The following is a 25,638-nucleotide window of genomic DNA, read 5'->3' as shown; positions in this document are numbered from 1 at the left end:
GACGAACCTTTGTTGGCAAAGTAATGTCTCTGCTTTTCAGTATGCTATCTAGGTTGGTCATAACTATTCTTCCAAGGAGTAAGTGTCTTATAATTTCATGGCAAAAGTACACTATAAAATAATAGACGTGTTTATAAATGTAAGAGTATTAGGAAATGTTCCCTTGTTTAATTATAAACCAAGTGGAATGTTTAGAGATTTCAGTAATCTGACAGGGAACCTTAAGAGGATTAACCTGACTTCCCCAGTGTTAACAATACTAATTTAAATTGCATCATTCAAAAGCTACCTAGTCATACAGTAGTAATTGTAGCAATGACTTCCACAAAACACACCAATTAGATTAATTACTCATTAAGGCTGTCATTTTTTAATACCTTATATTTATATAACCCTTTTACTTCCTTAAGTATTGAACTGTGCCTTAAGATTTAACGTATGGGAGAGTCACATCTCTAACCATTTAATTAGAGGCAGGGAAGTGGGTGGAATTGGACTGAAATTTATTAGCAATGCTGACATTCCAGGTTGGAACACAAAGTGAAGCAGGACTTAAGAAACCTAAATTCTAGCCTTCTATATGAACTCAAAGGCTTTGGCATAGTCAATAAAGCAGAAATAGATGTTTTTCTGGAATGCTCTTGCTTCTTCCATGATCCAGCGGATGTTGGCAATTTGATCTCTGGTTCCTCTGCCTTTTCTAAAACCAGCTTGAACATCTGGAAGTTCATGGTTCATGTATTGCTGAAGCCTGGCTTGGAGAATTTTGAGCATTTCTTTACTAGCGTGTGAGATGAGTGCAACTGTGCGGTAGTTTGAGCATTCTTTGGCATTGCCTTTCTTTGGGATTGGAATGAAAACTGACCTTTTCCAGTCCTGTGGCCACTGCTGAGTTTTCCAAATTTGCTGGCATATTCAGTGCAGCACTTTCACAGCATCATCTTCCAGGATTTGAAATAGCTCAACTGGAATTCTATCACCTCCACTAGCTTTGTTCATAGTGATGCTTTCTAAGGCCCACTTGACTTCACATTCCAGGATGTCTGGCTCTAGGTCAGTGATCACACCATCGTGATTATCTTGGTCGTGAAGCTCTTTTTTGTACAGTTCTTCTGTGTATTCTTGCCACCTCTTCTTAATATCTTCTGCTTCTGTTAGGTCTGTACCATTTCTGTCCCTTTATTGAGCCCATCTTTGCATGAAATGTTCCCTTGGTATCTCTAATTTTCTTGAAGAGATCTCTAGTCTTTCCCATTCTGTTGTTTTCCTCTGTTTCTTTGCATTGATTGCTGAGGAAGGCTTTCTTATCTCTCCTTGCTATTCATTGGAACTCTGCATTCAGATGCTTATATCTTTCCTTTTCTCCTTTGCTTTTTGCTTCTCTTCTTTTCACAGCTATTTGTAAGGCCTCCTCAGACAGCCATTTTGCTTTCTTGCATTCCTTTTCCATGGGAATGGTCTTGATCCCTCTCTCCTGTACAATGTCACGAACCTCCGTCCATAGTTCATCAGGCATTCTATCAGATCTAGTCCCTTGAATCTATTTCTCACTTCCACTGTATAATCATAAGGGATTTGATTTAGGTCATACCTGAATGGTTTATTTCTGCTTTATTGACTATGCCAAAGCCTTTGACTGTGTGGATCACAATATACTGTGGAAAATTCTGAGATGGGAATACCAGACCACCTGACCTGCCTCTTGAGAAACCTATATGCAGGTCAGGACGCAACAGTTAGAACTGGACATGGAACAACAGACTGGTTCCAAATAGGAAAAGGAGTACGTCAAGGCTGTATATTGTCATCCTGCTTATTTAACTTAAATACAGAGTACATCATGAGAAATGCTGGGCTGGAAGAAGCACAAGCTGGAATCAAGATTGCTGGGAGAAATATCAATAACCTCAGATATGCAGATGACACCACCCTTAGGGCAGAAAGTGAAGAGGAACTCAAAAGCCTCTTGATGAAAGTGAAAGTGGAGACTGAAAAAGTTGGCTTAAAGCTCAACATTCAGAAAACTAAGATCATGGCATCTGGTCCCATCAATTCATGGGAAACAGTGTCAGACTTTATTTTTCTAGGCTCCAAAATCACTGCAGATGGTGATTGCAGCCATGAAATTAGAAGATGCTTACTCCTTGGAAGGAAAGTTATGACCAACCTAAATAGCATATTGAAATGCAGAGATATCACTTTGCCAATAAAGGTCAGTCTAGTCAAGGCTATGGTTTTTCCAGTGGTCATGTATGGATGTGAGAGTTGGACTGTGAAGAAGGCTGAGCACCAAAGAATTGATGCTTTTGAACTGTGGTGTTGGAGAAGACTCTTGAGAGTCCCTTGGACTGCAAGGAGATCCAACCAGTCCATCCCAAAGGAGATCAGTCCTGGGTGTTCATTGGAAGGACTGATGCTGAAGCTGAGACTTCAATACTTTGGCTACCTCATGCAAAGAGTTGACTCTCTGGAAAAGACCCTGATGCTGGGAGGGATTAGAGGCAGGAGGAGAAGGGGATGACAGAAGATGAGATGGCTGGATGGCATCACCGACTCGATGGACATGAGTCTGAGTGAACTCCGGGAGTTGGTGATGGACAGGGCGGACTGCCGTGCTGCGATTTATGGGGTCGCAAAAGTCGGACACGACTGAGCGACTGAACTCAACTAATACGAACTCAAATAGCAAGAACTGAAACTGCCCTATTCAGCAGTGCATTTAAAAAAAATTGAAATACAACATATAGATAAGTGTACACATCGTTCAGTGTAGACTCTGAGTTTTCCTAAATTTAACACTCCTTTGGGAACAGCCCCCAGAAGAAATGGAACAGAGACACAGAACTAGGGCTTCTTTTTTTTTTAAAACCCTCTTAAACCAAAGAGAATATTCAAATCGTTTAAAACCCCTGAAAATCAGACTCTCGGTCCTGTCATAGTTAAACGTGGGGAGGAGGGGCAGAGGGTCCTGAAATGGTAATAATGTAAATCGTAGTATACCCTTAATTTTGATGGCAAATTTACCATCACCAGTATCTACAATACTTCCAACCTCACTGAACCAGTCTTGAGTGACAGTCTTTTTAGCAATCCAGAGATTTAGAAGCAGTTCCTAAATTTACGCATGACATGTGAAAATCTCCCACATCTAACTGCTTCTTTCCAAAAAAAGTTTAATCAAATTTTTGAAGCAGGAAACTTTTGTGTCAGGTCGTGCCTTTCTTGCCCAAGTGCTGAGCACCCTAGAACACTTTAGGAGGAACAGTCTCTCCAGGTTTCACTCGCCAAACATTGCGCAGTTCTGCCCGAAGAGCTCCGAGAGCTTTCTAGGGTGGTCCGGCACCACTCTCCCCCAGCCGGGAGCCCGAGCCCCTATCCCCCGCCACCGCTCTGCTCTCCGTCCCCGCCCACTTGGACCGAAACGCCGCGCTGTTCCTTTAAGGCCGGACGCCGCAGGGTGTGCGGAGAAGGGCCGGTTCTTCCCGCCTCCTTTTGCACCGCTCCCTTCCCCCTCCCATCGGAGTTTCAGGTGAATGGGTCACGGAGGGTGGAGGCCGCCATACCACTCCTCCTCCCTAGCGTCCACCTCCCCCTTTCTGCTTCTTCAGGCGGAGACGGCGGGACTCCGGGGAGAGCTGGCCGGAACGCCGAGTAGCCCTCGCGGGGAGCCGCAGGTGGGGCTCCCGGGCGCCCGGCCGCGGACTTTCCGCACCCGGGCCGGGGGTTGGTGCGCATGCCCGGGGGGCAGGCGGGCAGGGTGGGTCGGGGGGAGGAGGGGAGAGAGGGGGCGGAGGGCTCAGTCCCCAGCGGAGTCCCGGCTGCGCGCAGGCTCTCTGCAAGGCGGCAGGTGCGCCCTCCAGGTGAGCGCACGCCCGGGCTCCCGCCGTGTTTGGTTCGCTGGGAGAAGGTGAGAGCTGGGCGCGGGGCCTGGGGCCCCAAGGCTCCTCCGTGCACTGTATGGTAGGGGAGGCGCAGGGAGAGGACGCCCCGCGGTGGTTTCGGTGGCGGTTTCGCTCCAGGCTTGGGACTCGCGGCAGCCGGAGAGGCTCGGGGCGGCGAAGAGAGCCGCACCCGGCCAACTCGGAGCCTGCCTCCTGGGTCGAGGGGCTGCTTGGAGCCGCCCATCTTTTCCTTCCGCTGAAACAATTCAAGCCACCACCAGTGTCTAGGCGGCGTGGGCAACTTTTCGCTTTCTTAGGGGCCGGCGGGAGATTGGTGACCAGCCAGAATCCTGCGACTGGCTCTCCAGGCTGCAGTTTTGTGGGGTTTTTGGGGGGGGGGGGCGGGGTGGGGACGCTTGTCCCTGAGGACAGAGCCTGAGCTTGAGGGATGAAACTAGAGGGGCCGCTTGCTGGCCCGGGCGGGGCGGCTGGGACTCTGGGAGGAATGTGTTGTTATCCGCCCCCATCTCACCCCTCTGGGTATCCCAGGTGGAGAAGGGGTGGCAGGGTTTAATCCGTGCAATATTCCTGGAGTCCTGGGGTGGGCCGAACGGCTGTTTTCAACCCCCTTGGTGGGGAGTTGTTACGAGCCCGCGTGGATTTAAGCTGCCGGGGCGGGGATTTAATTTCGAATGAAGCTGTATTTCCAGGGAAGCCACTCATGCTTGGGATTCTCACCCTTGACCTAAAGGCCGCCGCCAGGTGGGTGGACCTGCCTCGGGCGGTCCCTGCTCACCCAGCTAGGACGCGTACTGCCCGGTGTGCTCCTGGACACCGGCACGTGCTCCTAGCCAGACCGCCGGCCCCAGGGTGCGACCCCGGGCAGGGCCGGCTCCGCGCGCCGCCGACACGTTGCCTACGTTGGAGGAATTGTGCCGGGCAGGTGGGATGAGGGGTCAAGATGCCCCTTGCAGTTGGGAGAGCAGCCCCGAGCCCCTTGTCTAGTGTCCCAAGTGAAGCGACAGAGTCGGGGGAGAGGGGCGGCATCGTGGAGCTGGCCGGGCAACCTGCCCACCTGGGAAATGACCCGGGACGGGGAGGAGGCAGCCTTCCAGGTTAGTGTGTGGCCCTCACGCACAACAGGTGTATTATTGAGATCCCGGGAAAAGAGAAACCCTTCCCCATTAAGGGACTGGTCCCTTTTTTTGTGATTGAAAACGACTTCTTCCCAGAGGGAGGTAGATTTCTCAAACTTTTTATGTATTCCCTAGTGTAGCACTGTTTCTTTTGCACTGTACACATTTAATATTTTCTTGGTGTTTTAAAATAGGCATTTTAAAAGGTGGCACCACAGTAATTGATATCTCCGCAGACAAAGCAGCAGCACTGTCGTTTTTTGTCCTTTTGCATTTATTTGGTTACTCGGCGCCTCTTTTGTTAAGAGTGTGAAGGCGAGGAAAGGGATATTTCCACAACTTCTAGGAAATTCAGGAAGTTGATGAGCATTGCCTCCTGTGTGTAAGGCACTGTGATAAAAGCCTTTTGTACTTTAAGTCGTTTAATCATCCCAGCATGTCTAAAAGCTAGGTCTTATTAAGTCGCTCAGTCGTATCCGACTCTTTGCGACCCCATAGACTGTAGCCTACCAGGCTTCTCTGTCCATGGGATTTTCCAGGCAATAGTACTAGAGTGGATTGCCATTTCCTTCTCCAGGGGATCTTCCCAAACCAGGGCTCGAACCCGGGTCTCCCTCATTGTAGACAGACGCCTTTCCCGTCTGAGCCACCAGGGAAGTCCTGAGTAAGCACCAGGGAAAGTGAATATATATATATATTTAAATATTTACTTGGCTGCACTCGGTCTTAGTTGTGGCAGGCATCTAGTTCCCTGCCCAGGGATGGAACCCAGGGAGGGTTAGCCACTGGACCACCAGGGAGGTTCTGGGACGGTATGTTATTAAAGGGACAGTTCTTGATATTCCAGTGGAGAACCAGATTTGGGGAGCTTTTCTGGAATTCTCTACTTTTGACTAGTCCCTATGGCCTCGTATAAGTGTTCCCCATCTTGCTTGATGTAAAAGTAAAACTTTCTGTTTTCTTCTAAAGATAATGCTGTAATTTCTTATGTTTCAAAATGATGGAAGATTGCTTTCAGCCACATAAAGTAACTGATCCAATGTCCTTCACCTTCCCAAGGAGAGACCTCCCAGAAGAAAGTTTTCTTTAGCTGCATTTCAAGGCTTACGTGATTAGAATATTTATTGGATTTTTTCATCCGTATTACTATTTATAGAACTAATGGAGTAAAAAGACGGTGGTCACACCTTTGTAAAAAATTTGTCCCCAGGTTGCAGCTGTTCTGTAATTTCGTGCTTTCCAGTCTTGAATGTGGTGAGAATCACATTGAGGATCTTCTGAAAATACAGATTCTGATTCATAGGTCAAAAGTGGAGCCTGGAATTCTGCTTTTCTACCAATTCCCCGGGTGATGCCTGTACAGTTTTTTCTCCCTTTCCCTCACACTGTAAGCACTTAACTACTTTTGTGGAACTTGAAGGATTCTATTTCTTGGGTGTTAGTTATGTGAAGAACTTCAAGGCATTCACTGCTGGATTGAAATCCCAACTCTAATACGGGCTATTGTTTTCTAAATCAAATATTGATTGCACATCTCTGTACCAGGGACTAGATCTAAGGATCAGGAATAAGAGTGAAGATCAAGACAGACATTTAAGTGCTTGGGAAGGTGGTATTCCTTTTGGACTGGAGAAGATTGTAGTTTTAAAAAATAATTAAAGGGGAAATTTGCTCTGAAAATAAATTGGTGGATGGGGTGAGATACTGGGAGGACATCTCTGAGGAGGTGAAATTTGAGCTGAGAACTGATGGGGAAATGCCTGCTATGTAGAGATTTGGGTGTTCTAAACAGGAAACCCTCAAGATCAAGGCCCTCCTTGAGTTGACATCTTTATTCTAGGGAGTGATTTTCAAAATGTATGGTGTGGTTAAAAAATCATCTAGAGAGCTTATTTAAAATGTGGTTTCTGACACAGAGCTAGTCTATTTCAAAATCTGTCTAATTTCAAAATTTTAGATCCTTTACTAATGATATGCCTATAACCTAAATAGAATCATTTAATATCAAGTTTAAAAACACCTTAGACGCAGATTCATGAAAGGAACGTGATCGAAAAGGAACAGACTGCCCTTAAATACAATGTTTATTTATTTTTACTTATTGACAGTTTGCTTTAAATAATAATTTTGAAGCACAGCATTTTCAGGTCTTTTTATCTTAGCTCAGTAATCTACTGAGATTATTTTGGCCAGTAAACATTTTAAAAGAGAGAACTTTTTATTTTTTTTATCATCAGCTGGCTTTAAGTTTAACATACTCAGTAAGGGTCAACTCCAAATTGGCCCTGACTCCATCCAGTTCAGCTGTTTGCCAGAGCCTATGGCCTTTCACTTCTCATTTTACTTTTTCCTTCACTCAGCATACACTTATTGTCCAGATACTGTTAATGTTGCTGTGCTGGGCAGTGGGCAACATTCTTGGACCTTTTTCCTATTGTCATGGCCCTAGAACTTGGTCATAGGCTGCCTTGCAAGAGCCCTTAGAAGTCAGCCCTGCAGTCCAATGTCCTGCCTCTCCACCTCGCCAAATACCAAACAAGCTTTGCAGAAACAGCATGAGGTCAAATTGTTATTTGTTGTTTTGGGAGGGTGTGTGGAGAAACTTCCTAACATTGAAATGAAATCTGACCCTCTGGAGGTTTTTTTTTTTTTTTTTCTTAAGGAACTCTTTCTAGGGCTACAAAGACAGCTCTTCAGCTCTTTGAAGGCTGCCATAGTGGTTCCTAATGTTGAGTGCTCCAGGCCAAACATTTCCTGTTTTTCCAGTCATTTGTCTTAAAACATGGTTTTTCTAGATCTTTAACAATCCTAGTCTACCTCCTGAAGAGGTACCCAGTTGGAACATGATGTTCAAATTTCAGGGTTCTGCAGGGGTTTGTTTCTTTTTAATAGCTGTATCATATGTAGATCTAAGCACTAACTCTGTAAATAATGCCTGAGATTGGAATAACTTGTTAGCTTTGTTGAAATTCTGATCAAGGAAATGTACTTGTTTCCTGCACCGAGTCCTAGTTGCTGCATGTGGGATCTAGTTCCCTGACCAGAGATCTAACCCCAGCAGCCCTCTGCTTTGGGCGTACAGAGTCCTAACCACTGGACTGCCAGGGAAAAAAGTGAAAGTGAAAGTGGCTCAGTTGTGTCCACTCTTTGTGACCCTATGGACATTGTAGGCAGATTCTTTACCATCTGAGCCACCAGGGAAGCCCAGACTGCCAGGGAAGACCCAAGGAAATGCACTTTTAAAAATGAATAGTTACTAAGCCAGATTTCCCTTATCTAGTCCTCATACTATTTTTTTTAATTGAGTTTTATATTTTTAAAATGACTTATTCCTGCCACCAATATTTGAAAATGAATATAGTACACGTAAGTGCCTAAACACTTAAAATTTCTCACTTTCAGCATAATCATCTTGCTGAAAATGCTTTTGCTCATCTTCTTTAATACATTATCTTATCTACTACCCCATCCCAAAGAGGATTATCTCCCTCTTTGACTCAGGAAGTTAGCGATGCTCACAGAAGAGAAGAAGGATTTGTCCCCTCAGATTGTGAGCTTTTTGAAACCACTTGGTTTGTTTTAGTCCATCATTCCAGCCTTGCTGAGACCTTGATCAATGTTGATGTACTTGTAGCCAATGAGTTACTTATCCTTTCCAGTGTCTTGTCAACTGCAAATTTGGATACACTTGTCCATGTTGTCTGCGGTCATGACTAGAGACCTCCCTCCAGGTGGACAGAAGTGGTGCATTCATTCATCCTAATTAGGCTCCATTATTCAGCCCAGTAGAAATCTGCCCACCTACCCTCTGTACCAGTGGATGTGTCCAAGAGTCTCAGGATTCTCTCTGCATTCCCCTCATCTGCCAGTCTGGTAACCTTCTCAAAAAAGAAAATGAAGTTAATGTGCCATGACTTGTTCTTAATGAACTTTCTGAAAGTATTCACTTCACAATTTGAAATCTTCGTTCTTAGGGGAGACATGACAGCTAAGCTCTGAATCCAGGCAATGGTTTGGAAAGCAAAATTGTCTGGATTTTTGGTGAAGCTTAAAACTGTAGCCTGAGTCTGGATTTAGAATTTTCAGAAGCTACCATTGAGCCTGGAATTTTTGGCATAATCTTGAATGAGGGGTACCTAGCTATAGAAGAGGTAAGATTCCTCTAAGGTCAGTGTGTTAGTTTGATGTTCAGCTTCAGAAATAGGGTGCCATATTTAATAGTATTTAAATTCAGTTTTCCTTAGTTCTTTTTCTAAGCATCAATTAGGAAGACAGTAAATCTGGACTTTTTCTCTTTCATAGCACTGTAACTTTTTGGGTATATTGCTTGTCTGTGTGTGTGTGTTTGGGTGCTAGTTACAGAGCCATATACACTTATGATTTGTGTATTTTTCTTTATGTTATACTTCAATAAAGCAGTTTTTAGAAATAAAAGAATGTGAAGAAGTTGTCTTCTCTCACTGTGTTTGGAAAATTATGCTAATCATGTTGGTGTTACTAACATTTAATATACTTCTTCTTTGAGGTTTTACCGAAATACATTTGGACAATATTTTATTGAGAAATTTGTGATTGACTGTTCTTAAGGGTGTGGAGGATACTTGCTGTTGATTTTAAAGAGCAAAGTTTAAAGAGTTTGAATTGATTTACTATTCTTAACAGTGTAACATATGATTACACAACCCTTTTGTTTGAAAAAGAAAAAATATTAAAGACTTTACTCAGGTTATAGATCTTGTTCATGCCCTTCCTCCCGTCCGCCCCCAGGCCTCTGATTCTTTCTTGCTAAGTCTTCCCTGTTATCTCCAAACTGCTCTTAGTCACATAGTCCTAAATAACGCCTGTTGCAGTTGCTGTTTTCTTGGTGCGTTACCTTCAGGAGAACTTGGTCTCATATTTAACTTCCACACGCCTGTGGTGCTGTGTAGGTACTTAATAAATCCTTGTTGATTAGGTGAAATTGCCTCTCAGTTGTTCAGGAATTTTTGCTTTGAGGGATTTTTAGAACAAAATTATTCTGCTTTTCTCTTAGTGAACAGGACTCTCATACGGTGTACGTTTGATGTTTTTTCTTTTTTGAAAATTATATTCCATTTTGAAGACTAGGAAAAGGAGATAAGCAGAAAATGTCCACAATCCTAGATTCTTAGATGCTTTTGTAACCCTTTTAAATGACAGAAGAAGCATCCTTTTAAACCAGACTATGCTTTAGTTAACATTGAAGGGCTAGAATATGCTAGACACAACTGTATTTGCATTTTCATATGCATTCTCATTTTCTATGAACTTTGAAAAGTAATGAGATAGAATAAATGTCTTTTAAGAAATTTATGTTTATACATCTTTGTGTTCTTCAATGACTGTTTTTTTAAAACACCATTTTTACCTATTACTATCAACAGCTTTGTGAAATTTTCATTGCTGGAACTTATAATTTCAAGTTTAAGCTATATTCGTATGCCAGTGATGTGCAGAGCATAACGTTAGGTGCTCTGAGGACTACCAGGCCAGATGATTCCTTGAGGATGTTGTTCAGTTGCTAAGTTGTGTCTGACTCTTTGTGACCCCATGGACTGTAGTCTACCAGGCTCCTCTGTCCATGGAATTTCCCAGGTAAGAATGCTGGAGTGGGCTGCCATGTCCTTGTCTAGGGAATCTTCCTGACCCGGGGATCAAACCTGTGTCTCTTGCGTTGGCAGGTGGATTCTTTACCACTGAGCCACCAGGGAAGCCCGAATGATTCCTACCCTAGTGATTTCTTATGCTCAAAGAATTCATGGTCTAATGTGCAAAAATGACAGTGGGAAGGACAAGAGAAATAACCATGGAGTGAGACATCATTTGAGATTGCTGTTATTCGTTTTCTTAGTGATGCAAGGAAACCGAGCTCAGTAGTAACGTCATTACCCTACTTGTGTTGCTTAGATTGGCTGATCTCAGGAGGCTCCGGCAGTGCTCATCCTGAAGATCAAGTGACCACTGACACCAGCCATGTCATCCAGGCCTTTTGAAAGTCCACCTCCTTATAGACCTGATGAATTGTAAGTAAATATGTAATTCTTTCTTTTCTTTTTTTTTTTTTTAAGGCCTTGCTTGTGAGATTTTATTAATAGTTTCCCAACCAGGAATTGAACTCGGGCCCTTGGCAGGAAGTGAGAGCACAGTCCTAACTGCTGAACAGCCAGGGAGTTCCTCCTTTTTCTTTTTTAAAAGTCTATTACATGTTAAAAAAAAGTGTGTAGTTGAAACTTTCATCTGTTACGTGTTTGCTTTAAAAATAAAATGACGTGGATTTGTAAAATCAAATTGAACCAAAGGGTATTCAGTGAAGAGTGAGCTCCCCTCTTACCTTCAACTTCCAAGATGACAGTTTTTTTCTGCAGTGGGAGCCATTGTCACTTGTTTTTTCATTGTTGCTACAGTATAGTCTGAGCTTATATTTGTGTGTATATTTGTTTTTAAAAAATGGTATGAAGCTTCCATAGTAATGCCTTGTTTGTTTGTTTTTGTCTGTGCTGGGTCTTCACTGCTGAGAGGGCTTTTCTCTGGTTGCAGCAAGCAGGGGCTGTTCTCTGCTGGTGGCGAGCAGGCTTCTCATTGTGGGGGTTCCTCTTGTTGCGGGGCGCGGGCTCTAGGGTGTGCGGGTTTCAGTAGTTGAGGCACGTGGGCTCAGGAGTTGGGGCTCCGGGCTCTAGAGCGCCGGCGCAGCAGTCGTGGTGCGTAGGCTTAGTTGCCGCCTGCCATGTGGCGTCCTCCCAGATCAGGGATTTTTACCCATGGCTCCTGCATTGGCAGGTGGATTCTGCACCACTGAGCCACCAGGGACGTCCTCAGTGCCTTGTTTAGATGACTGTTGGCAGTAGTCAGGTTTTCAAATAGCATGTTTATTGAGAGAGAATTCACCCACTGTACGGTTCACCCATTTAGAACGGGCGGTCCATTGGTTTTAGTGTATCCCTTCACCACAGTCGGTTTTAGCACGTTTTCATCATCCCCTTCCCAAAGAAAGCCCTCTGTCCAGTAGCACTCTCTGGTTCCCCCCAGGACTAGGCAACCACCAAGCCCACTTTGTTTCTGGATGTGTCCATTCTGGACATGTCATATAAACGGAATCTTACAATGTTTGGTCTTTTGTGACTGAATTCTTTCACTTGGTATGTTTTCCATGTCCTCATAATCTTTATTTTTTGGAGCAGTTCTGGGTTCACAGCAAAACTGAGAGGAAGACATAGAGATTTCCCTGCCCCTACACATGCACAGCCTCCCCCACTATTAATATTTCCCACCAGAGCGGTGTGTTTGTTCCAGCTGATGAACCTCTACTGACACGTCACCTGAAGTACGTAGTCGATACTGGGGTTTTCTCTTGCCGGTGTCAGATTCTTCACAGGACGAGCACTGTGTGTTTTGCCCTTCACAGCCCGTCTCAGTCTGGACCAGCCACATTTCAAGTGTCCCATCTGTCTGTTGGGCTAGTGGCTGCCATATTAGCACAGCTCTGTAGCATCCTATCGTGAGGCTCTACCACAGTCCTCCATGGCACTCTGGGTAGATGTTCAGACTGTTTCCAATTTGAGATTATCATAAGCAATGTTTCTGTGAACATTACACAGTTAATGGAATTATAAGTGATACAATCATTTTTGGAAAACAGTTTGACATTGTCTAGTAGAGCTGAAAATTTTAAAAGTTTGATCCAGAAATTCTGCTCCTGGGTATATACCCTAAAAAAAGTGGCTTTGTGTACCAGGATTTAAGTAGGAGATTGTGTTAGAGCTATGCTGTTCGTGACAGCCCTAAATGGACACAACCCGAATACCCAAGTAGAATGTGGTACAGAATTTTCTTCACATTTTCAGCGTTCTCCAGTTTCTCCATTTCCTTTTCATTCTCATATACTCAAGTAATTCATCTAATTCTCATGGTGAGAAGCCTCCAGTAGGAAGCTATCTCCTTTGGCATGTGGAAGATGGTTTGTGGAAATAAGGGCAAAAACAAAAGGGGCTTTAGTCATTTTAGGAATTGAATTTATCTCCCCAGGGCCCACAGTTTTTAGATTCAGTTGTCCACACGTTAGTGTGTCTGTTACAGGCTGCTGTGTGTTTATGGTTAAATTACTGGAGTTCGCAGGGTATTTTCATAAAAAAAGATTCAAGATCTCATTAGCCATCATCTTAATGAGCCCTCATTAACGTTTCATCTACTTTGTAGGTCTTGCCTTAACTGGCAGCAGCTCACGTAGTAATTTGTTTAATGTCTTACTGCCCTGCCAATGAGGGGCAGGGCAGTAAGACATTAAACTCGGTGAGGAGCACTCTGTGAGGGGCCTGGACTGAGGCTTTCCTGTCTGTTGTTTTGTTTGCAGTGCCTGGCACAGAGCCCAAGATGTGTCGGCCTGGCGGCTCCAGTAAATAGCTGCTAAAATGAATAAGGGAATAAATATGCTTTCTTAAGGAAGAGAGCTAGGCAGCCAGAAACTGACCAGTGTGGGCCAGTGCAGGTGTCACGTCTAAAGGAACTGGCCTCCATCCACAAAGGGAAAGGATTGATGCCATTGTTCTCAACTGCCTAGGTCCCATCCCCAGCGATTATGATTTAACTGGTCTGGAGTTCTCTGTCTGGGGATTTTACACATTCCCTGGGTGATTCTCAAGTGTAGAACTTGAGAACCTCTGCTCCATAGAAACTAAGCAGTCATTCACAATGTAGCATCAGCAGCATCTGGAAACTTCTACTCCAGACCTGCAGACTAAGCAATTCTGGGGATGAGGGCCAGCAAACCCTCCAGGTGATGCTGATGTGTCTGCACAGATACCTTTACTGTTCAGTGGGTGTCTGAGTCTGCTGGGGATATCTGTAGTAGAGTATCATAGACTGGGTGGCATCAGAAATTTATTCTCACAGTTCAGCGGCTGGAAGTCCAAAGGCAGGTGCTGGTGGAGGCCCTCTTCCAGATTGCAGACTGCCAACTTCTTGAATCCTTACATTGTAGAAGGGGTGAGCAGGCTCTCTAGGGCCCTTTTTATAAGGGCGCTAATCCCATTCATGAGAGCTCCACCCTCATGACCTAATTACTTCCCAAAGACCCCACCTTCTAATACCATTACATTGAGTGTTAGGATTTTGATACTTGATTTGGGAAGGGCGGGGAGACACAAATTGCCCCACTGCAGTGGGACAGTACAAATAATAGTTTCCTTTGCCAACGGTTTGTTTAAATTATTCCAGGTACTTTTATATGTTCTTTCTGCTTACCGCTAAAAAAGTGCTAACTTAAAATTGTTTTTGTGTGCATTTCAGCAAACCTAATCACTACACACCAAGCAATGACATATATAGTGGAGAGATGCACGTTCGACCAATGCTCTCTCAGCCAGCATATTCCTTCTACCCGGAAGATGAAATTCTCCACTTCTACAAATGGACCTCTCCTCCTGGAGTAATTCGGATCCTGTCTATGCTTGTTATCGTGATGTGCATCGCCATTTTTGCCTGTGTTGCCTCCACTCTTGCCTGGGACAGAGGCTATGGAACCTTAATGGGAGCTGGTGTTAACTACCCTTATGCAGGAAGTGCCTTTGGTAGCTACGGAAGTGGCTATGGCTTTGGCTATGGCTACGGTTATGGCTATGGAACAGGCTATACAGATCCCAGAGCGGCAAAGGGATTCCTGCTGGCCATGGCTGCCTTTTGTTTCATTGCTGCATTGGTGATATTTGTTACCAGCGTTGTAAGGTCAGGCATATCTAGAACAAGAAGGTATTATTTGACTGTGATAATAGTGACCGCTGTCCTGGGCGTTATGATGTTTATTGCCACAATTGTCTATATAATGGGAGTCAATCCAACTGCCCAGGCCTCTGGGTCTCTCTACAGTTCACAGATATATGCCCTCTGCAACCAGTTTTATACACCTGCAGCTACTGGACTCTACGTGGATCAATATTTATATCACTACTGTGTGGTGGATCCCCAGGAGGTAGGAGTAGTTTTGTTTTTTTCCTCCCCTCTTTCCTTGGGTCAGAGGTTCTCATCTTGGGATGCTTAATAGATTCACTTGGGAATGTTTAAAAAAGTAGTGATGCCATGGCCCCACTGCTGTTTAAATCAGAATCTGAGAGAAGGGCTGTGTGTCCTTTAAGGTATAATTCACATACCATCTAATTCTTCCACTTAAAGTACAGTTCATTTGTTTCTAGTATATTCACAGAGTTGTGCAACTGTCACCACAGTTCATCTTAGAACACTTTCCCGGCCCTAGAAAGAGACCCCATCCTCATGAGCAGGTACTCCTCATTTCCCTAACTGTCCCCAGATCCAGAAACCACTAGTCCTCTTCTAGAGATTGGCCTCTTCTGGATATTTCATATAAGCAGAATCATACAGTATGTGTTTTCTTTATGACTGGCTTCTTTCACTCAGCAATAATGTTCTAATGTTCATCCATATATAGTATATACCAGTGCTTCATTCCTTTTTATTGCTGAATGCTATTCCATTGTGTGCATATACCACATTTTCTTTATTGTTGGCTGATAGGCATTTGGCTGTATTTCGGCTGTTATGAATAATGCTCTGAACTTTTGTGTGAAACCTGTTTTTATGTGACTTGAGTTTAGTATATACTTAGGGGCAGAATTGATGGGTCTTATGGAAACTCTTCATTTAAACTTTTGAGAAACTATCACATTCTTCTCCAAAGAGGTTGCATGATTACACATTTACCAGAAATGTATGAAGATTCCAATTTCTCCACAGCCTCAGCAGCATTGTTTTTCTGTTTGATTCTAACCATGCTAACCCTCCCAGCGTCAGGGTCTTTTCCAATGAGTTAGTCCTTTGGGCACTGATGCGAAGAACTAACTCATTGGAAGAGACCCTGATGCTGAGAAAGATTGAAGGCAGGAGGAGAAGGGGCCAACAGAGGATGAGATGGTTGGATGGCATCACCGACTTGATGGACATGAGTTTGAGCTGGGAGTTGGTGATGGACAGGGAAGCCTGGCGTGCTGCAGTCCATGGGGTTACAAAGAGACACGACTGAGCAGCTGAGCTGAACTGATGCCAATGAGTGTGAAGTGATACTGGTTTTGATTTGCATTTCCTTGATAGCTAATGATATTTTCTTGGGCTTATTGGCCATTAGTATATCTTCTTTGGAGAAATGGTAATTCAGAATCTTTGTTTTTTAGTGGGGGTATTTGGATTTTCATTATTGAGTTGTGAGAAATTTTATTTGGTTACAAGTCCCTTATAAGTTTTTCTCTCCATTTTACATCTAGATGATGCTCTTTGCACAAAAGGTTTTCATTTCGATGAGATCTGATTTTTCTTTGTTGCTTGCGCTTTTGGTGTTGTCTAAAAACACTTTGCCTAATTCAAGGTCACAAAGATTTACTGTGATGTTTTCTTCCAAGAGTTTTATAATTTGAGTTAACGTGGGTCACATCGTAAGGGAGGGGTCCAGCATTTCTTGCATGTGGATATCCAGTTGTCTTAGTATTATTTATTGAAATAACTCTCCATTGAGTTATTTTCATGCCTTTGTCAAAAATGAATTGACCATAAATGTGATGATTTATTTCTAGACTCTCAACTTGTTTCCATTAACCTGTGTTTCTGTTCTTAAGTCAGTACCATACTCCTTGATTGCTACAGCTTTGTCATCAATTTTGAAGTGGTGGTCCTCCAAATTTGTCCTTATTTTTCATGATTTTGTGGTTTAGATTCTAGGTCTCTTGTATTTTCATATGTGTTTTAGGATCACCCTGCCCATTTCTGCAAAAAAAAGCCAGCTAGGATTTGGAAAGATTGCTTTGAATTTGTAGATCAACGCAATTCTTCAAAATCTTAGCTGGGAGAAGAATTGTCATCTTTATAATGTCTCCTGCTTCATGAACATAGGGTGTCTTTCCATTTACTTGGGTCTTCTTTACTTTCTTTTAAAACTGTTTGCTAACTTTCGTTGTTTAAGTCAGTATTTCAAAAAGCTGTTAGGTGATTCAAATGTACAGGTGCGGTTGTAAAGCCTGCCTTCTATAACCATGCGTCATTCTAATTAAAGTGTTTCTAAGTTACTAACCTTTTTTGCTTTGTTTTCTCCTTACACTGACCCAGGAGTTTTCGTTCTTTACCTGAATGAGTCACTTCTCGGGGCTAGACCTTCTCCAATGGCTACCATTATTTTGAAGACTGAAATGTAGGTTTCAGAGTATTTGTTGTTGACATTTGGTAAATAGGCCTGAGGGTCTTACCATACTGTCATCCTTCTTAGTTCTCTGACTACCTGAAACCTCTATTCTTTGAAAAAGGTTATGACTGTTAGACCAGCTACAGAGAGAGCTTCCTCTTAGCAGACATTCAGACCAGAGTTCTGGTACCTGTTCAACTCTAAGTGCCTCCAGGCCAGTATACCATGTAACATACCTGTCAGACACTAGAACTGTCAGAGGTAGGGTTTCCTTGTCACAGGTCCTTCTAGTAAGTACACAAAAGACACCCAAAACAGAGAAAACTAACAGACTAAATGAATTATCAGCCCATTTTCTTTAATTTATAGCTTGGTTAGATTATGTCTGCATTATTTATGGTAAGGCAGATTCTCTTTGGACTGAAGGTTACATTCAGTGTAAAAAGTTGAGCCAAGCATGTGTTATGAACAAGACTATGTAAGCATGATTGGATATTTGAAACAACTTCTGTGAATAACATTTTTCAAAACCCTTTAGAAGTATGCCAGGGATTGAGTTAATTTATTGGCTGTTATCCTCTATGAAAATATGGCCCCTAGTTCTCAGACTTTAGAACTAGTTTTCCATAATTCTAAAACAGGGATCATTATTCCAAGGATTGACTCATGGTTGAGGTGTGTGTATGTCTCTGTGTGTATGTGTGTCTTTGTGTGTTTTGCTAGCCTTAACCCATGTGGCTTGGGCTAGGTTTTGCAGTCTTACAATGTAACCATTTGTATCAGTTTTAGAGCAGTTAAGCTAGTTAGTAGGGCCTTAGGTATTTGTAGAGTTGGATTGGAGTAAAGTAAACAATTAAAAGCTAAATATCTCAATATCTTTAATCTCTTTTTAGGCCATTGCCATTGTACTGGGGTTCATGGTTATTGTGGCTTTTGCTCTAATGATTTTCTTTGCTGTGAAAACTCGAAGAAAGATGAACCGCTATGACAAGTCAAATATTCTGTGGGACAAGGAACGTATTTATGATGAGCAGCCTCCCAATGTTGAAGAGTGGGTAAGTGTTTTATGAAAGTCAGTAAACATCCAGTTTTGCTTTGTTTTGTGTTTTTTTCCCTATAAACACCCCAGATCTGCCTTTAAATTTGATCTAGTGTGCTTTGTGAAACTTTATTCTTAGAATTATTGTCTTTGTATATTGCAAAAGTGGAGGCCTCAGGTTTTACTTTGAACATTAATAAAGTGGGGTGAGTGGACATGGATTTACTCCGAGGTAAAAAGCCAGATTTCTGTTTCTAAGAAGTGGATCTAGGCCCTGAGCAGAAATGGCTTTTAAGGAATCACGAGGGACAAAAAAACGTACGTGGCTTTGAAGAACGAAAACAACTCCTCTCCCCTTCGCTTTTATTTTCTTGCTAATCGTTTTGGAGGGAAGCAGGGTCTTTGGTCAAGATCCGCAAGGGTGTTTTTAGGGTGGTGGCAGGTGGGAAATCTTTAAACCTTTTACATGGAGAACAGCCTGGTGACTCACAAGCACTAACATAGATATATGAAATACTTTAGTGAAGGCAGAGATTACGGCAGGTTCTGTTTTTTTTTTTTGGCATATACTGTTAATGCTACCAGTAGGTGGCTTCCTAAATGATGTGAAAGTGTAGAAAGTCTCTCTTACCAAAAATACCTCCCAAATGCATGTTACTGATGAGATAAACTGGGACTTAGGGCCCTTTGCTGCAGTGCTTGCACCTAGACACATCTCTCCTGGAGCAACAAAATAGGAATTATCTGGGACTAAAAATAACTGCATGCATGCACAGTTGGGGCAGATTCTGGACAATGGACACAAAGAAACCAAAAAACCCAACTGCTATTTTTGAGGAGCCTGGAGCAAAAGCAGAGGGTCAGGAGCAATAGCCTGGTATTGCACAGGCCCCTGCACACAGCACCACCTAAGCGGTGGGCAAACCACCTCGGCAACCCCTCTGACTCGACCCTGGGATACACCCTACCCTCACTCCATTTGAAGACTAAGCCCACCACCCCCTCAAGAATCAGGCAAGCAGGGGAACCAGTTATTTGTTTTTGCTCCCCCTACTGTAACAGGGGCCCCAGTAAAGCCTTGCCTGAATTTCTTGTCTGTGATCTTTTTTTTTTTTTTTTTTAGTTAAGGAGGCCAAGACCCCTGGTCGTAACACTGATAGCTAACTAACCTGTTTTTAGGGATGTTCCAAGCTTTGTTTCTTGGAAATGCTGTGTTATGATGTTCTTGAGAGAGCAGCCTCAGAAACTGCCTTCCTTGGTTTCCTTGAGCAGATTTGTTTCTTGCCATGAAGGTTAGTTGAGACTCCTGGATTCTGGTTCCAGGATAGGTTGGTTTTGGCCAGTGGGAGCAGAGCGGAGTGGGTTGAGGGTGCATCCTGCTGGTCAGGTCTAGGGTGGAGATACTGATCATCTGGAAGGCTCCTAGCTCTTGCATACTGTGTACCTGATATTTGAAGAAATTTAGGAATGTAGATGAAATTTTCCTAGTGGAGGTACTAAGACAAAGCAGTCAGGAAAATCAGAAGGTATGGTCTGTGGATGCCTGTGTTCCTGACCTCTCCTGGAAGCCTGCTGCTTGTTTTTCTCATTTTTCCCCCCATGACTTGTGAGGGTGTTGGCGATTGTTTTCTTTTGACCTTTAGCTCCAGGCAAAGCCACCTATAGAGGGACTAGGACAGTCTGTTGTGAACTGTGAAGTCAGGGTTTCGCTGAGAGTTTCTGGGTGTGTCAGTTTTCACTGGCTGTTGGATTTGTTTACTTAAGGTTTCGAGAGCCTAAAAACTGACTCAGGAGAGACCAGGGCCAGAGATATTACAGTCCCAGGGAACTTTGACTTCTCATCTGACTTTACTGTCCTGAAAGTTTAATCAGTTCTAGGTGCTTTTGATAATTTGACAGAAGATAGCGATAGTAACTTAGGGAGGTGGTGATGATGACGAAGTGAAGGGACTTTTAATTTTTAAAAAGGCATTATTTTTATAATGCTTCCTCACTGAACCTCTAGAAATTTGATAGCTAGCCTATAGATTGTTTCAGGTGAACTTCATAGTTTGTCTATAGTAATAAATGTTTCATCATATGAAGGTAGATAATCATCTGTTGAATAGCAGATGTGAGACTTTGAACACACTAATGTTTCATGCAAAACTTAATCACTTAAATTCCTCATTTCCTTTTCCCTTGTTTTCCCAACTGAAGCGTCTAAGAAAGGCTGTTTGAAATAAGGCCTTGGTTTAAGCTACAGGTATTGTGTTTTTCCTTCCATTTTTCTCTGTCCCTCACCTGCTCAGGTGTGCTTTGCTGAACTCAGCCCCTCATTTTCATTTTTGCCTGAGTTTATGTCCACAACCAGATGCAGACACTTACTCTCTTTTCTCCACTCTTACGCAATAATTCTGCTCCAGTGGGTTTCACTCCGATAACATAGCTGCCCAAGTGGAAACGTTTGATGCTACATCTACAGTGCCTGACAGTGGAGTGGACTAGTATTTTTTCTTTTTGGTTATTAAAAATTAATATCATAAAAATAACCTCCACTTGAAATAATGGAAGAGAATCTAAATTAATAACTTGTACTACGTGATAATTAAAATTTGAATTCTAATTATGGATAAGTAAGACCTATATATATAAGTAAGACATATAGCAAAGTAGTGCTCAAAATTCTCCAAGCCAGGCTTCAGCAATACGTGAACTGTGAACTTCCAGATGTTCAAGCTGGTTTTAGAAAAGGCAGAGGAACCAGAGATCAAATTGCCAACATCCGCTGGATCATGGAAAAAGCAAGAGAGTTCCAGAAAAATATCTATTTCTGCTTTATTGACTACGCCAAAGCCTTTGACTGTGTGGATCACAATAAACTGTGGAAAATTCTGAAAGAGATGGGAATACCAGACCACCTGACCTGCCTCTTGAGAAACCTATATGCAGGTCAGGACGCAACAGTTAGAACTGGACATGGAACAACAGACTGGTTCCAAATAGGAAAAGGAGTCTGTCAAGGCTGTATATTGTCACCCTGCTTATTTGACTTATATACAGAGTACATCATGAGAAACTCTGGGCTGGGAGAAGCGCAAGCTGGAATCAAGATTGCCGGGAGAAATATCAATAACCTCAGATATGCAGATGACACCACCCTTATGGCAGAAAGTGAAGAGGAACTCAAAAGCCTCTTGATGAAAGTGAAAGAGGAGAGTGAAAAAGTTGGTTTAAAGCTCAACATTCAGAAAACGAAGCTCATGGCATCCGGTCCCATCACTTCATGGGAAATAGATGGGGAAACAGTGTCAGACTTTATTTTTCTAGGCTCCAAAATTACTGCAGATGGTGACTGCAGCCGTGAAATTAAAAGACGCTTACTCCTTGGAAGGAAAGTTATGACCAACCTAGATAGCATATTCAAAAGCAGAGACATTACTTTGCCAACAAAGGTCCATCTAGTCAAGGCTATGGTTTTTCCAGTGGTCATGTATGAATGTGAGAGTTGGACTGTGAAGAAAGCTGTGCGCTGAAGAATTGATGCTTTTGAACTGTGGTGTTGGAGAAGACTCTTGAAAATCCTTTGGACTGCAAGGAGATCCAACCAGTCCATCCTAGAGGAGATCAGTCCTGGGTGTTCATTGGAAGGACTGATGCTGAAGCTGAAACTCCAGTACTTTGGCCACCTCATGCAAAGCACTTGACTCATTGGAAAAGACCCTGATGCTGGGAGGGATTGGGGGCAGGAGAAGAAGGGAACGACAGAGGATAAGATGGCTGGATGGCATCACCAACTCAATGGACATGAGTTTGGGTGAACTCCAGGAGTTGGTGATGGACAGGGAGGCCTGGCGTGCTGCAATTCATGGGGTCACAAGGAATTGGACACGACTGAGCTGCTGAACTGAACTGGAGACATATATAAGGGCTTCTCAGGTGGTACAGTGGTAAAGAATCCACCTACCAATGCAGGAGTTGTAAGAGACGTGAGTTTGATCCCTGAGTCAGGAAGATCTGCTGGAAAAGGCAACCCATTCCAGTATTCTTCCCTGGGAAATCCCATGGACAGAGGAGCCTGGCAGGCTATAGTTCATTGGATCGCAAAGAGTCAGACACGGTTGAGCACAAGACAGCATATATATGTATATAATATGGTAATAATGGGTTGTTTGGGGTAGGGGTGGGTATCTTTCTAAACTTATTGAAGGAACAGTTACCTGCTGAATATTTGTTTACTCCTTCTCTACACATTGGGGTATGTCTAGAAATTCATTATTAAATCTTACTGCCTTTCTTAGATTTTTAAAATCTTTAGGTTAAGAGAGCAAAGCATCAGCTCAACAAGCTGAGCCTTCAGAGTTTTTTAAGCAGGTTTCAACCCATTTGTATTATCTGTGAGAAAACCTGCAACTTTCTAATTTACTGTCTCTCAATCTCCACCACAATAGTTTCTCTGCCTTCTTAGGAATCTTAGGGCTGTTTTTTTTCCCTCCCCTTTCTGGATATCTTGTGCTTTGTAAAAATAAACAGGCCATGTTTGCACACTGGATGTTTTGTAGTCAGTTAAGTTTGTACCAACATTGTTGTATTTTAAATACTTAAAGGCTCTGTTAGTGAAACTTCTAAATCCTAATTTTTTTCTATTATGTCCTCAAACCCCAGGTTATTACTTTTTCTGAATTAAAAAGTATATATATGATTATTTATCTGATTGGTAACTGTGAATAATTTTTCAGATACTGTGAAGTATGAAGAAAATTCTGCCATCTAGAGTTACCTTTTTGGTGTATTTTCTTTAATCCTTTTCCTCTCCTATTGCTTATTCTAATTCAGAAGTATGATTATAGTCCTTATCAGTGTCAAATTCTACCTTTTTAACTTGCTCTTAGAGGCTTTTTTATCACATCATTAAATATTCCTCAAAAATTTTTTTTTAAGTTTTTTTTTTTTTTTAATGTAGACCATGTTTAAAAGTCTTCTATTGACTTTGTTACAGTATTGCTTCTGTTTTAAGTTTTGATTTTTTGGCCTCGAGGGATGTGGATCTTAGCTCCCTGACCAGGGATTGAACTCCCACACCTTGCATTGGAAGGTGAAGTCTTAACCGCTGTACTGCCAGGGAAGTCCCCTCCTCAAAGTGTTTTGATACTGTTAAAAACTTTTACTGAAGTGTAACATGTATATCCATATGCACACAGAATAAAGGACATTAAGTGCACTAAATTTAATTATATGGCTTGGTGAAGTTTTACACATATAAGCCCATTTGCAATCAGCAGCTAAATCAAGATACAGTACATTCCAGTGTCCAGGGTTTTCTCATGCCTCTTGGTCAGTACCCCCTAGGGGGTGGTGACTCCTCTTATTTCTCTCAGATCAGTTAGATTCGCCTATTCTTAAACTTCACATAAATGGAATTATGTGCTGTGTGCTTTTGTGTCCACTCAACATAATGCTATGAGATTCATTTATTTGTTGCATTGGTCAGTGTGATACTTTTTATTTTTGTATGTTTCGGCAAGATAAAAGCTTTCTAATTACTCCTTTAAAAAAAAAAATCCATGGCCAAAATTATAATTTTTCAAAAAAAAACAAACAGAAAACCACAAAACAGGGCAGTCTGCCTCCCATCCTTATGTTTCCATTTGTCTATTTCCGGGTATCTTTCACACCCTCTCCCACACTCCTAAGTGCTCTTCTTGGTGTCTTATAATTCCTTTCAGTGCTTTATTTCCTGAAAAAAAAAAAAAAACACTCCCTGCTTTTTTATGCAGAAGTTAACGTACTGATCACACCATTCTGTCTGCACCTCACCCTTTTGCTTGACAGTGTGTCTTTTTTTAAAAAATAAAATATTTATTCAGCTGTGTTGGGTCTTCATTGTGCCACGTGGACTCTCCAGTTGTGGTGTGTGGGCTTATTTGCTCTGCAGCGTGTGGGACCTTAGTTCTCTGACTAGGGATCAAACCCGAGTCCCCTGTATTGTATGGCAGATTCTTAACCACTGGACCACCAGGGAATTCCCGACAGGGTCTTTTTTTGTGAAGTCATTTTATTTATTCATTCATTTCTTTTCGGCTGAGCTGGGTCTTTGTTGCTGCTCTCGGGCTTTCTCTGCTTGCAGCAGGCAGGCTCAGTAGCTGTGGCAGGTGGGCTTCGTTGCCTCACAGCATGTGGCATCTTCCCGGATCAAGGATCAGACCCGTGTCCCCTGCACTGGCAGGCGGATTCTTAAGCCCTGGACCATTAGGAAAGTCCTGCAGTGCATCTTGGTGATCTTTCCTCACCACTCGATAGCCTCTTTGTGGTATGGATGTACCATGGTTTATGTAATCATTCTCATTGGTGGGTGCATTTGTTGTTTAATGTTACAGACAGTAATAGGATTTAAAAAAAAAAAAGAAAGCTTGGTATGCCTTGTAAACATGTTTGTCCATGTATATACTTCTGTAGGCTGACTTTCCTATAGTATTACTGAGTTAAGGGGTATATATACACACACGTCTGTAATTTTGATAGACAGTGAGAAATTGCCCTTCAAAGGAGATGTACCAATTTATACAGCTATCGGCAATGTGTGAAATTCTGGTTCTACACACCTTTTCTAGTAACATTCCACTGGAGAGATGTATTTGACCAATCTGTATTGTTGTGTATTAGGTTTTTTCCAATTTTTGACCAGAATAATTATGTAATAATAAAGTCATTTTCTTACAGTAAGTATGTGTAACGTTTTTTGAAAATGGAGAAAATTGATGTTGAGGGTAACTTTGCTATTATATAAACAGAAAGCTTTTTTTTTTTTTAATTTATTTTGAACTGGAGGACAACTGTTCTACAGTATTGTGCTGGCTTCTGCCACACATCAGCATGAATCAGCCATAGGCACACACACATCTCCTCCCTCCGGAACCTCCCTCCCACTTCCCACCCGATCCCACCCGTCTAGGTAGTCACAGAGCAGTGTGTGTGTGTGGGCTCCCTGAGTCATGCAGCAAATTCCCACGGGCCACCCAGATGTTTCACTGTCAGTCTCTCCATTCATCCCACCTTCCCCTTCCCCCACTATGTGCCTGGGCTCACATAAAGTGACAAAACCAGGGTCGGAGCCCCAGTTGAGTATTTCGATGCCAGAGTGCTTTTAAGGAAAGCCTTAATGATTATATATTCTCTCTCTCTAATTGGACTCAAGTGCACAGAAATTGGTTTTTCCCCATTCTTTGTTCATGACCTGGTCGTCTTTGGTCCATTCATAACCCTCTTGTTGTGTTTGTTGATTTGTTTCATCATGAACACCCATCGTCCTGCCATACATCCTGCATTACTAGGTCTCAGTTACATTAGCCCGTGTTTTTCACTCTCCCCCCCACCTGCTTCTGCCTGCTCTCAGAGGTGACCTGTCCTGGCAGG

General features: G+C 42.7%; 1 protein-coding gene across 4 annotated transcripts in view; it reads left to right on the top strand.

The window, feature by feature from the left end:
• Positions 1 to 3,469: 3,469 nt before the first annotated feature.
• The window catches only part of OCLN (occludin), a 47,020-nt gene continuing 24,851 nt past the window's right edge, over positions 3,470 to 25,638 (top strand). Inside the window, exons 1-4 of one of the 4 annotated variants that reach the window (XM_061393334.1) lie at positions 3,470 to 3,674; positions 10,943 to 11,058; positions 14,318 to 14,996; positions 18,101 to 18,262. In XM_061393334.1, the coding sequence (XP_061249318.1) occupies positions 11,009 to 11,058; positions 14,318 to 14,996; positions 18,101 to 18,262 (891 nt within the window). In that variant the 5' untranslated portion in view covers positions 3,470 to 3,674; positions 10,943 to 11,008. Of the gene's footprint in view, positions 3,675 to 3,784; positions 3,908 to 10,399; positions 10,631 to 10,942; positions 11,059 to 14,317; positions 14,997 to 18,100; positions 18,263 to 25,638 lie in introns of those variants that run through there. The other 3 variants (XM_061393336.1, XM_061393335.1, XM_061393337.1) reach the window with 3 other exon arrangements.

The sequence above is a fragment of the Bos javanicus genome, chromosome 20 (genome assembly GCF_032452875.1).
Source record: "Bos javanicus breed banteng chromosome 20, ARS-OSU_banteng_1.0, whole genome shotgun sequence".
NCBI lineage: Eukaryota > Metazoa > Chordata > Mammalia > Artiodactyla > Bovidae > Bos > Bos javanicus.
Note: the sequence above shows the minus strand (reverse complement) of the source record. Positions and strands in the feature narration are given on the sequence as shown.